Source organism: Culex pipiens, chromosome 3, assembly GCF_016801865.2.
Source record: "Culex pipiens pallens isolate TS chromosome 3, TS_CPP_V2, whole genome shotgun sequence".
NCBI classification, from domain to species: domain Eukaryota; kingdom Metazoa; phylum Arthropoda; class Insecta; order Diptera; family Culicidae; genus Culex; species Culex pipiens.
Window position 1 is genome coordinate 83,448,761 of NC_068939.1, and position 14,113 is coordinate 83,462,873.

At 35.6% G+C, this 14,113-nt stretch overlaps 1 protein-coding gene across 1 annotated transcript; it reads right to left on the minus strand.

The window, feature by feature from the left end:
• Positions 1–8,010: 8,010 nt before the first annotated feature.
• On the minus strand, positions 8,011–8,663 carry LOC120430529 (uncharacterized). Its single transcript, XM_039595643.2, has 2 exons — positions 8,428–8,663; positions 8,011–8,343 (listed from the first exon to the last, which is right to left on the minus strand). Exons 1-2 carry the CDS (start codon positions 8,602–8,604, stop codon positions 8,164–8,166), a joined length of 357 nt encoding a protein of 118 aa, XP_039451577.1. The 5' UTR covers positions 8,605–8,663; the 3' UTR covers positions 8,011–8,163.
• Positions 8,664–14,113: the final 5,450 nt, after the last annotated feature.

The following is a 14,113-nucleotide window of genomic DNA, read 5'->3' on the forward strand; positions in this document are numbered from 1 at the left end:
ACAAAAACGATGTATAAAAATTCAAAAATCTGTATCTTTTGAAGGAGTTTTTTTATCGATTTGGTGTCTTCGGCAAATATTCAATATTACGACCTTTAAAAAAATAAATCATAAATTAAAATTTTTGAAAATATTTTTTTCGTAAAGATCGGAAAATTTCTCGAATTTTTCATATTTTAACATTGTAAATCAGACCATTATTTGCTGAGATATCGACATTAGAAAATGGTGGGTTGTTTGGATGAGACTTAGAAAACAGCAATTTTCATGTTTTTAAACACTTGCATGGCAATATCTCAGCAAATAAGTGTCGTATCAACAAAGTGCAAAAAAGTAATATAAAGAGAATTTTATCAGCTTTTCAAAAATATTTTTTTCAAAAGTGGGCAAACATGTGCACTAATTTAAAAAAATGAAAAACTGCGACTATTTTCAAAAAAGTCACTATAACACCCCTGGCTATAACTTGAAAACGGTGCACTTTATCAAAATTTCACTGAAGCACTTTTTGATTGCAAATTCAATGTTACATCGAAAAATGAAGTTGAAAAAATTTTGCGACCAATGTTTCGATATTTTTAAATAATCAGTTTTCGTTAAAAAATGTATAACTCGGTCAATGATTTTTTGCACAACCTGGAAATTTATAAAAAGTTAGCATTTGATGTCCTCAAAAACTTATATAAAAAAGAAATAAATAAAAATAGTGTTTTTTGCAAAGCAGGTTTAAGTGACAAAAAGTTAATTAAAATATCACCAATAAAATTTTACCTTGTATCATTTTTTTCAGTGTAGTCCATATCCATACCTACAATTTTGCCGAAGACACTAAATCGATCAAAACAATTTTTCAAAAGATACAGATTTTTGAATTTTCACGGATCATTTTTGTATGGACAGCTGCCAAATTTGTATGAAAAATTATATGGTCAAACTTATGATGCAAAATGGCTTCTTTGGGCATACCGAACGCGCCAAAAATTAAAAATACAAAAAAAAACGAATGACCGAAATCTTAGAGAACTGCTCAACTATCTTTTCCGAAACATCCTAATAAATGTTTACAACTTTGCCAAAGCATCGAGTGGATATGAAAATACGTTCCAGAGATGGACAAGTTTTTAAAGAACTCTCAACCAAATAAATAAAAAAATGTTCCAAATCCAAAGGAATTTTCCAAAAATCAAAATAAAAAATATTCTGCCAAATTGTCTATGGTGTTACTGCTCGCTTGTGTCACTGAATATGGCTTTGATTCGAAAATGCACCACCGTTAACGACTGGCAAATTGATGAGATGCAGATTTTTCTGTTCTGATTGAATAATGAGTTTTTATGAGTATGGTGGCAAAAGTTTACCTTTTTTGCTTTATTTGTTTGATTGTGCTGTATTTATACCGTTGTTCGAAATCAAGCGTGGCAAAAAATAGTTGATTGAATGTAGCAAACAACTGTCAATTGAATTAATCTAACCGTTTTTCGAGAATTATCCCGGCAATTATGTTACAATGAAGTATAGAATCTGAACAACTTTTGATCAATGTACCAGTTAATTGATTGTGTTGTTTGATATTACATTGTTGCAAACTGTGTTATTCAATGTAATGATCTATAATTTTTATTTTTTAGCTTTGTTATCAACAATGTGTTATGGGGATTCTATCACTTTACAGGAATATGATTATGAGATTTAATCTTACCCTAGAAATTTCCAATATAGGTTTAAGTAGTTGTTGTGATTGTTCGTCCATACCTGAAAAAAAAAGGAAAAATACCCATCAGTACTTCATTGTTTCAGCTCAACTCCCAAATTCGTTTCAATTTCGCTGAATCAACAAAATGCTTTCTGCGACGACGACGTCCATCAAGCAATACATTCTGTACCATTCTATACTCCTAAACTCCCATCCGCACAGACTGTCAGTCGGAATATCCACCAGTCGATCGAATATTTTGAAACAATAAATCTTCGCTATCCTTTCCGCGGAAAATAATTCCGCCGAAAAACATCGAAACCAATAAATCACGTCTCATCCCTGCTAGACCCTGTCAATACTTCGATTCCGGTTCGTTCGTCTGGGAGGGCGGAATCGTTGTTGATTTTTTTTTTATGCTGGTGGAATGTCCTTCTCTATCTTTCTGATGCCCATGCCATAAATACCACAAACTTGGAGAATGTAACAAATCTGTACTATTCTATACGCCACAGATTAATTCTAACTTGAGTAAAAAAATATATATTAAGTGTAACAGGGGATTTTATAGCAACGAAAAAAATTTCTTTAATTTTACTCAAATCCTCATAAAAGTAGCATCCCAAAATCACTAACCGTAACCGAGCGCACCAAGACAAGAAGGTGGAAAATGATTTAGTTTTTTTTTTCCACCGTGCAAATATCTCTCGCCGAGAGTTGAAGTTTTTCGGAAGGATTTATATCTTTTGATTTATCGTGTGTATTTTTTTTGTAACGGTACAAACGTCGTGCTTAGCTGTTGGAAACAAATGGAATAAATTTAATACTCGTGGAGAATAAGTTTTGGTCGAATAAATCTTGCGTGAAGTACTGCGGGGATTCAGCGAAAATTGGCTCGTGATAAAGTGGGGCGAGTTTTCGAGAAAATGGCTTTGGAACAATTAACCAAGACAAAATTTACTGACTAAGTTGATTGTCTTGAGCTGAAACCAAAGTGTGTGATTTTTAGGATTTTTGAGTTATAGTCGACTCTCTGGTTGTCGATCTTCTCGATCTCAATATTGCTTCATCTACCGATGAATTCTTCAGCCCGAATGTATGAGAAAAGGTCGAACGACATAAGGTCTAATGGACAAAAGGTCGAATGCCCAAAGGTCGAATGGACAAATGGTCGATTGGATGAAAGGTCGAATGTGGACAAAAGGTCGAATGGACAAAACGTCGAAAGGACAAAAGGTCGAAATAAAAAAAAAATGATGTGAGCCTAATTGCATAAATATTGAAAAGCAGCTATGGAAGATGTTTTAAACGATTTTCGTTAATTTCACTCCTGCATTCTTGAAAATTTTGGGGTCTTCTGAATAAAAACTTGCCCCGCATTGATAGATACTTTTTGAAAAGGAAGGGGAGGGGAGTTATCTTTTAAAATATAAATAAATACGATCGATTTTTTTTATATAAACTGTTACATTTTTGATTTATCTAAGGATCCATGAAGGATAGATTGAACATGTATAGAAGACCTGCTACAGTATTGAGGAAGCAATACTTTTCCATATTTCGGAACTGTTTACATTTGAAAGAATTGAAAAATCACTAAAATATTCCAACTATTATTTTTTATGAATAATATAAAAAGTTATAAAATATATTCTGGAAGTAGTATTTAAAAAACGCCAATTTTTGAAAAAAAAATCACAAAGACATTACGCCAAACAAAAAAAAAACGTAAGTTTTTGATATTTGTATTTTAAAAAAAAAAGCAAAATTTCAAAATCGGGCTTCGTCATGCACACGAGATATGTCTTGAGAGTCTTCATCCCATATTTCAGCCAATTTTGTCCATCCCATATCGAGATATCGTGGCACCCGTAAATCAACTCCTTGTGTGGAAAAAAAACGTTCACAAAGTTTGACAGTTCGCTTTGCGCATGTCGAAATTGTAAATTAAATCGTTTCTTACTCACTTCAGTCATGAAATATCTTCGTGAAACTTTCAAGAGTGATTGAAAATTATGTTTTTAGTAAATTAAGTGAATTTTCTGTGATATGAAATTTTGTGATTTTCTACATGTATGAAACCCCTTAAGGCTTAAGCTGTTTTTTAAACTTAAAAGATATTTCAGAGGTCGAAAAGTTCGACATCTTAAATATTTTACGAAGTCGAAATTTTTTCCAAAGAACTCAAATGTTTGAAAGAATGGAAAAACTCTCAAAAATAACCCTACAATCAAGAAAAGGTTGTTTTTTGAAATATTTTTTTTTTTTGCAGACGCATTTTTTCAAAGAACTGCTCATGTTTGAAAGAATAGGATAACTCACAAAATTATTACAAAATATTATTACAAGAACTAATACTTTTAAGGGAACAAAAAACTTTTCAAAAAATAGTTTGGAATTTATTCTGTTTGTTTGACAAAAAATAAATGGATGGTTGAATAAACTCTCACAAAAAATCGGATTTGTATGTAAGAAAATATTTGTTTCAAGAATATTTTCGAAGTTTCTAATTATAAATATTAGTTTCATTTTTTCACATTCCACCTTTTGTCCTTTCGACGTTTGTCCATTCGACCTTTTGTCCACTTTCGACCTTCTGTCCATTCGACCTTGTGTCTTTCGACCTTTCGGCATTCGACCTTTGTCTATTCGACCCTTTAGCCACTTTCGACCTTATGTCATTCGACCTTATGTCGCACAACTCTTCAGCCCCTTCAAACTGCATTCATCAATTCTCTCCATTCCTCGATATTTTCTCTTGCTTAAGGGGTTATACATGCATATACATGTCAAAAATGTCCGAGGTTGGTGTGAGCACACATTTAAACTTTTTTATAATTTGTACATTTCCATTTTGATCTATAATGTTAGCAATTTCAAAAAACGGGTGCCAAGATATCTCAACACTACTTTGACCAAATAAGCTCAAAATTTTAGTGAAGACTCGTTAAACCGGTCCTGTGTGCATGACGAAGGCCGATTTTCAAAAACTCAATTTTTAAAAATGATAAAATTATTTCTATGTTTTTCATATGAAAAACGTAAGTTTTTGATTTTTGTATTTTTTAAAAAAAGCAAAATTTCAAAATCGGGCTTCGTCATGCACACGAGATATGTCTTGGGAGTCTTCATCCCAAATTTCAGCCAATTTTGTCCATCCCATATCGAGATATCGTGGCACCCGTAAATCAACTCCTTGTGTGGAAAAAAACGTTCACAAAGTTTGACAGTTCGCTTTGCGCATGGCGAAATTGTAAATTAAATCGTTTCTTACTCACTTCAGTCATGAAATATCTTCGTGAAACTTTCAAGAGTGATTGAAAATCATGTTTTTAGTAAATTAAGTGAATTTTCTGTGATATGAAATTTTGTGATTTTTTACATGTATGTAACCCCTTAAGGCAAGAGCTCCCAAGCCCCCCCCCCCCCAACGGTCCCATGGAATATTTTCGTTTTAAAAATTTCTTCAGGTTGTCAATAATTTCACTTTCTCATGGCTTGCATAGAATTTCTCGTTTGCAAAACGAAGCTGTTAAAAATTGTGAACTTTGACACCCATATTGCAAAAATAATTCTGGAATAACTGCGTGGTTGGCCTTATTCCAAGTTCCGCTGGGGTACTTGGAACCGGTTCCAAAGTGGCCAGGTCGGTCCAAAAATGAGTTTTGACAATATAAATGATCTTCTTGTTAAAAATGGTGAACCTTGACACCCATATTGCTTGAACAAAAATAACGCTAGAATAATTGCGTGGTTGGCCATATTCCGAGTTCCGCTGGGGAACTTGGAACCGGTGCCATAGTGGCCAGGTCGGTTCAATATCGGTTCTGGTGATCATAAATGAAAATGATGTTGGATGCGCTGTAATTTGAATCCTGTTTGGCTGGTTTTTGTTTGATAAAGTATTGACCACTCCGTAGGTTCCCCGGAATTCTCCGGAACCGGTTCCGGGTTGGCCAGTGGCCACCAAAGCATTCCTAAAGACCAGTTTTGAGTTGGTGCTTCAAAATCATGAATTTTGATACTGTAAACCGGGGTGACTTTGATAGGATTTCAATTTGTTTTTAGAATATTTTCCAACAGGTAAGGTTTTTCTCAAGATTATTATTTTTAAAACATGTACTGGGGTAGGCCACACAAAGTCCATTCACTATTTTGGAAAAAAAAGTTTTTTCAATAGTGTTTAGAAAAATAGTTACGTTAAAAATTCTTGGTTTTAATTCCGGGGTGACTTTGATAGTCATAGTTTTTCTTGTTAAAATCATATTTAAGATGTTCAAACTTTATTTGTACGTTAAATGTACCATCACTAAAGTAGCTGATATAGTTTGTAAGAAAAAAATCAATGTTTATATTAAGTTAACTAAGTTTATAAGCTTTTTAACAAAATACATATAAATTTTAGGTAAAATTGTTAAAAAGTCGGAATTTTGCCTGAAATTTGTTAAAAATAGTTTTGTTTATAAAATTATCGATTTATATTGCATTTTAAACTGAATTCGAAGCACGAATCACAAGTTTTCACATTTTACATGAAATTTGTTCAACTGAATTTGCCTATTATTTATTATTTACAAACTTAACGTCATGATTCGAAACCCGGACACTTAGTAGCATATCATTTTTGTTACAGCTGGCAAAAAATCATGTTATAAGTTGGAAATGTCGAAACATCATCAGGATGTAGTATAAACAGTCAGTTTTAAGAAAATGCATGCAAAATATGTCTTTTCTAACAATTTTTCATCAGAATTTTAAAATTAAAATGACTTGTTGTGCTTCGAATCCCGGACACTGATAAAAGCTGATTCGAATTCCGGACACTTTTGCTTCGAATTCCGGACACTCGATTTTACTTATGAATCGCACAAATTTGGACTGAAATGTTAGTGAATGGCATTCTTTAGGTCTCAAATAAGCTGTTAACATCAAAACAATCGATAGTTTATGTAAAAATTTGCTAGAATTTAAGGAAATCGAAACCATAAATTTCTACTTTGCCTTCCCGGTGCTTCGAACGTCTATGAAATATTTCAAGCGAAATGTTTCGCATTTTTGGTAAACTTATAATTTAATTTTATTTGACTGTTTTGGCATTAACTACAGCGTTCAAACAAACTTTAAATGAAAGTTGATGTTGGAATTCATCAAATTAAACAGTTTTGACATTCATAATGCGAACTTATATCCAAATAATTGATAAAACAGGATGAAGTGTCCGGGTTTCGAAGCGTCCGGGAATTCGAATCATGACGTTATTTAACCTTCTCCAAGTGGAAAATTGTCCAAAGAATCCGAAAATGCATTCCGTTTTCCGATTAAAAATCATGTTCATTGAGAAAATCATGACACTTTGAGAAGTTTAAAATAATGACTTTCATCCACATTTTCTTAACTATAGCTAACTAACTTTATAAACTTTTCAAAAAAATATGAAAAATTCTTCATGAGGTTCTTTGAACACTTCTCTACCACGGTCAGTATGTTTCTGAACCATTCCTTACGTATTTTAATTGTACTCTTCATTTTGCGGAAAAATCGCAAACCTATCAAAGTCACCCCGGCTATCAAAGTCACCCCGTTTTACGGTACCCATATTGTTAGGTTCATAACGGGAAACTTGCGTTACAAAAGCAAAATACTCTATTTTTCAAAACTACGTTGTTTATGGACCACTCAGTTTTCCTAAAAATCATCCAAATTGCTTCAAATTTTCGCTAAATATTCACAAAAATGTATACAACAAGCTACATTCTTGGATTTTTGATATCCATCGTTAAAAAAATCAAAAAAATCAAAGCGTAAATATTGCCAGGGTGGCAAGTCAAGTAACCCCTTAAAGGGTGTTTGACATTTGTTTGTTTATGTTTGCTGATTTCTTTTCTTTGATGGTACCTTTTATAGTTGTAAGAAGTACAGAGTAGATTCGCTAATTAGAAATTCGCCACCTCAAATGTGTGCTAATTCAAATGCTGTGCTTTTGACAGCTTTCAGTCAATCCAATTCATTTTTTTAACATGCTGAAAGTTAGTCAGTAATTCTAAGTAATTCTTATTAATTTTGAGCAATTCAGTGTAGTTTCTGGTAATCCCAAGTAGTTCTGGGAAATTAAAAGTAAGCTGTGACATTTTGCCGGTAATCCTGGTAATTCCATTCAGACTGGTTAGTAATCCTTGATGCTGGAAACCCCTTGACAATCACGATAACAAACATGTTATTTTTTTAGGTTTGATTCTGCGTCGACATGTATAGGTGCGTCTGATAAGCCCAATTAAGAGTGTGTCTACTGTACCTGTAGCAAATAAAAACTTTTTCAATATTTATTTGAAATTGACAAACTAGACATTTTCTTAGACTTTATTTGCATAACTCTTTCTTTAATCCCCCCATTTTTTCCCAACTTCGACCTCTTCCACAAACTATAGCAGAACTTTTCTCTTCAACTCCACTCCATCCCAGTCTGTCAATCCCTACCGGCCGTAAATCTCCACCGTAAAGTTGAAACCCAAGCTGGGCCGGGAGCTCAGCTTAACCGTGGCATGGGTTTGGTTGATCCCGCCCGAGATGAGCGCGGCCAAACCGCCCTGGGCCGGATTTTTCACGTTATCCCTGGCCACGATGTAGGTCACGTTCGGTGGTCGGACGCCGGGCTGTAATTTTTTGTTGGGTGTGGGAACCCGAAATTTATCGCTAGATTAGCAACGACACCGGAATGGTCAGCGAGCGGATCTTACCGGTGGCAGGTACTGGACGACGGCGGTCTTGATCGGAACCGGGAGGGAATTATTCACGACCGTGGTTCGGTTCAGCAGACGGTCGCCGGAAACTCGACGGCCCCACTGGTTGCTGTCGGCGAGGATGAGCACGGCGAAGGTGGCCAACAGAGTGGCACTGGCCAGGAGAAACTTCATGACGAGGAGCTGAGTCGATAACTTTGCTGATACGATAGTGACAGTAGCGGCGGAGAGAGTGGAATAATTTATACCTTCATCGGAAGTAAGTTGTTTACCTCGGTGAGGTGCTCCAAGAGATAAGACTTTGGAAGTGGTTCTCTTTAACAGGTGCTCTTTAACGAACACTTGAAGTTACTTTGCGTCATACATTTGTTGCTGGCTGTACGCTGGGAAACTTCTTATATGTGTTCAAAATGACACTGTCTATCAAAAGTTGGACATTTCATAAAATAATGTAAAAATATCTACAGTAAGGCCGTTTACAAGCAGCCTAAATACTTCTGTTTTGTATACAGCTGCCTTCATTTAACATCACAATAAAATCAAAGAAATCATTTCCATCTCATTAGAATTCACAAGTGATTCTAATAGTTAAGTTTTTCCTATAATAGACCTATGATCAGGTTTAAGTGGTAGATTACTCAGACAGAATAGTTATCAATTTAATAAGAAGAAAAGCAATCTGAGTTTGAGCCAATATTGAATCCCATAAAAATCACCTCAGCCCACATATTGATGATAAATCGATGGAATGCCTATACTTTCCCAACCCCAGTTCCACCATTTAGTAAGCCATATCCAGCAAAGAGCAATGGCCCTCCAAGAGTGAAGGGTCCTTCACGTGGAACAAGGAGTGAGAGAGAAAAAAAACTGTAAACCTAAACGAAAAACCATCGATCTATAAATATCGTTTGCCCGCGCCCGTTCGCGTTAGACAAACAAGCTGGGGAAAATCCTTCACCTTCTGGAGGATTTTTTTTCTCCTGCACTGGATTACGCTGCAACGGGACCAGCGCTATAACGGGTACGGGTTCGAGGTTGGGTTGGATAACCCTTGACTTGCGGGTCGATGGTTTGAAATAAACATTAATATAAAAAAAATCAAGCAACATTCCTTGCGCATCAAGGGTTCACATATCCTGCAGCATTCCATTGAACCGAGCACAAGGACGTCGGACGTCCGTTCATTTTTCAAACTTCACATTTTAGACTTCCTCTTGCATAGCCGAAACCCCTTCGTCGGCCATTTCCAGCACAGGGAAAGCTAGCGAGGAGTTCTCTTTATCGGGGTATTTCTCTACCAACTCACACGAAATTGGGAAAAGTTGCTCCGGCCCATGCTCGATTTGCTTGAAACTTTGTCCTACAGTTAACTTTTGTCTTTGATCACGCAACCGAGGTCCATTTTTGATACCTCGTGACGGAGGGGCGGTACGACCCCTTCCATTTTTGAACATTCGAAAAAATACATGTTTTTCAATTATTTGCAGTCTGAAACTGTGATGAGATAGAAATTTGGTGTCAAAGGGACTTTTATGTAAAATGGACGCCCGATTTAACGGCGTAGTCAAAATTCCGCAAAAAAAAATTCTTTTCATAGAAAAAATCACTTCAAAAGTTTTAAAAACTCTGCTATTTTCCGTTACTCAACTGTGACATTTTTTGAAACATGTCATTTAATGGAAATTTAATGTACTTTTAGAATTTTTCATTTTATAATTTCGTGTTTTTTCTTACTTTGCAGGGTTATGTTTTAGAGTGTTAATATTCTACAAAAATGTAGATCAGACAATTACAAAAAATTTTGATATGTATACATAAGGGGTTTTGCTTGTAAACATCACGAGTTATCGCGATTCTACGAAAAAACTAACTTAATCCACCTATGTGGTTGATGCCTTCGTCACTTTTTACCAACAATGGATAATATGAGTGGTTTGGACACAATTTTTCAGCTATTTTTTTAGGTCCAGAAAAATAAGTACACAGATATAACTTAAGTTGTCATAACTCGAGACAGGGTGGCCAGATTTTCAATTATGTAGACTCGTTGGAAAGGTCTCTTGATTACCTAACCAACGATGGGTCGGATGATGGATCCGGACATAGTTTACATACATTTAAGTGAGATCCGGCTTCAGAAAAGTACATAATTGTCACTTAAGTGGCCATATCTTGAGACAGGGTTGCCAGATCTTCAATGTTTTGGACTCATTGGAAAGGTCTTTTGATAAGTTAACCAACAATAGGTCGGATGGTGGATCCGGACATAGTTTACATACATTTAAGTGAGATCCGGCTTCAAAAAAGTACATCAATATCACTTAAGGGGCCATATCTCGAGACAGGGTTGCCAGATCTTCAATGTTTTGGACTCGTTGGAAAGGTATTTTGATAACCTAACCAACGATGGGTCGGATGATGGACCCGGACATAGTTTACATACATTTAAGTGATATCCAAATATATGTGAAAACACATTTTTATACATAACTTTTGAACTACTTATCGAAACTTCAATCTGTATAAAACTCGATCTATGGGACCCTAAACCAAGTCGAATGCAACAAGTTCGGGTCAAATCGGTTCAGCCAGTGCCGAGAAACATGAGCTAGTTTGTTGGTCACATACATACATACACACACACATACACACACACATACACACAGACATTTGTTCAGTTTTGCCTTACTCACTGAGGTAAGGCTATAATCCTGCTCTAAAAATGAACTTCGTATAAAAACGTCGTAGACCCACCTTCATGTATACATATCGACTCAGAATCGAAAACTGAACAAATGTCTGTGTGTATGTGTGTGTGTATGTGTGTGTGTATGTGTGTGTGTATGTGTGTGTGTATGTATGTATGTGACCAACAAACTAGCTCATGTTTCTCGGCACTGGCTGAACCGATGTGACCCGAACTTGTTGCATTCGACTTGGTTTAGGGTCCCATAGATCGAGTTTTATACAGATTGAAGTTTCGATAAGTAGTTCAAAAGTTAGGTATAAAAATGTGTTTTCACATATATTTGGATCTCACTTAACTGTATGTAAACTATGTCCGGGTCCATCATCCGACCCATCGTTGGTTAGGTTATCAAAAGACCTTTCCAACGAGTGCAAAACATTGAAGATCTGGCAACCCTGTCTCGAGATATGGCCACTTAAGTGATATTGATGTACTTTTTTGAAGCCGGATCTCACTTAAATGTATGTAAACTATGTCCGGATCCATCATCCGATCCATCGTTGGTTAGGTTATCAAAAGACCTTTCCAATGAGTCCAAAACATTGAAGATCTGGCAACCCTGTCTCGAGATATGGTCACTTAAGTGATATTGATATACTTTTTTGAAGCCGGATCTCACTTAAATGTATGTAAACTATGTCCGGGTCCATCATCCGACCCATTGTTGGTAAGATTATCAAAAGACCTTTCCAACGAGTGCAAAACATTGAAGATCTGGCAACCCTGTCTCGAGATATGGCCACTTAAGTGATATTGATGTACTTTTTTGAAGCCGGATCTCACTTAAATGTATGTAAACTATGTCCGGGTCCATCATCCGACCCAACGTTGGTTAGGTTATCAAAAGACCTTTCCAACGAGTCCAAAACATTGAAGATCTGGCAACCCTGTCTCGAGATATGGCCACTTAAGTGATATTGATGTACTTTTTTGAAGCCGGATCTCACTTAAATGTATGTGTACTATGTCCGGATCCACCATCCGACCCATTGTTGGTTAGGTTATCAAAAGACCTTTCCAACGAGTGCAAAACATTGAAGATCTGGCAACCCTGTCTCGAGATATGGCCACTTAAGTGATATTGATGTACTTTTTTGAAGCCGGATCTCACTTAAATGTATGTAAACTATGTCCGGATCCATCATCCGACCCATTGTTGGTTAGGTTATCAAAAGACCTTTCCAACGAGTGCAAAACATTGAAGATCTGGCAACCCTGTCTCGAGATATGGCCACTTAAGTGATATTGATGTACTTTTTTGAAGCCGGATCTCACTTAAATGTATGTAAACTATGTCCGGATCCATCATCCGATCCATCGTTGGTTAGGTTATCAAAAGACCTTTCCAATGAGTCCAAAACATTGAAGATCTGGCAACCCTGTCTCGAGATATGGTCACTTAAGTGATATTGATATACTTTTTTGAAGCCGGATCTCACTTAAATGTATGTAAACTATGTCCGGGTCCATCATCCGACCCATTGTTGGTAAGATTATCAAAAGACCTTTCTAACGAGTCTAAAACATTGAAGATCTGGCAACCCTGTCTCGAGATATGGCCACTTAAGTGATATTGATGTACTTTTTTGAAGCCGGATCTCACTTAAATTTATGTAAACTATGTCCGGATCCATCATCCGACCCATCGTTGGATAGGTTATCAAAAGACCTTTCCAATGAGTCCAAAACATTGAAGATCTGGCAACCCTGTCTCGAGATATGGTCACTTAAGTGATATTGATATACTTTTTTGAAGCCGGATCTCACTTAAATGTATGTAAACTAAGTCCGGATCCACCATCCGACCCATTGTTGGTTAGGTTATCAAAAGACCTTTCCAACGAGTGCAAAACATTGAAGATCTGGCAACCCTGTCTCGAGATATGGGCACTTAAGTGATATCGATGTACTTTTTGGAAGCCGGATCTAAAAAATAGATGAAACTTGTGTACAGCCATTGTTGTGAGGAAGGCTCCAACCACATAGGTGGATTAAGTTAGTTTTTGATTCTGAGTCGATATGTATACATGAAGGTGGGTCTACGACGTTTTTATACGAAGTTCATTTTTAGAGCAGGATTATAGCCTTACCTCAGTGAGGAAGGCAAAATGTTTTGAAAAATTTGGTTGTCGTCGATCATGGCCATTCATCGTCACCCGTGACAGACACGGACGACGAAACAAAGAGAAACACAAAAAGTATTTTTTTCAAAACTTTGTTTTGTTAAATCGCGAAAACTCGTGATGTTTATAAGCAAATCCCTTATGTTTACATATGAGCAGTTCTCTAGGATTTCGGTCATTCGATTTTTTTTGTATTTTTTAATCCGACTGAAACTTTTTTGGTGCCTTCGGTATACCCAAAGAAGCCATTTTGCATCATTAGTTTGTCCATATAATTTTCCATACAAATTTGGCAGCTGTCCATACAAAAATAATGTATGAAAATTCAAAAATCTGTATCTTTTGAAGGAATTTTTTGATCGATTTGGTGTCTTCGGCAAAGTTGTAGGTATGGATACGGACTACACTGGAAAAAAATAATACACGGTAAAAAAAATTTGGTGATTTTTTAAATTAATTTTATAACACTAAAACTTGATTTGCAAAAAAACACTATTTTTAATTTTTTTTATTTTTTGATATGTTTTAGAGGACATAAAATGCCAACTTTTCAGAAATTTCCAGGTTGTGCAAAAAATCATTGACCGAGTTATGATTTTTTTAATCAATACTGATTTTTTCAAAAAATCGAAATATCGGTCGCAAAAATTTTTCAACTTCATTTTTAGATGTAAAATTGAATTTGCAATCAAAAAGTACTTTAGTGAAATTTTAATAAAGTGCACCGTTTTCAAGTTATAGCCATTTTTATGTATCTTTTTTCAAAATAGTCGCAGTTTTTCATTTTTTAAAATTAGTGCACATGTTTGCC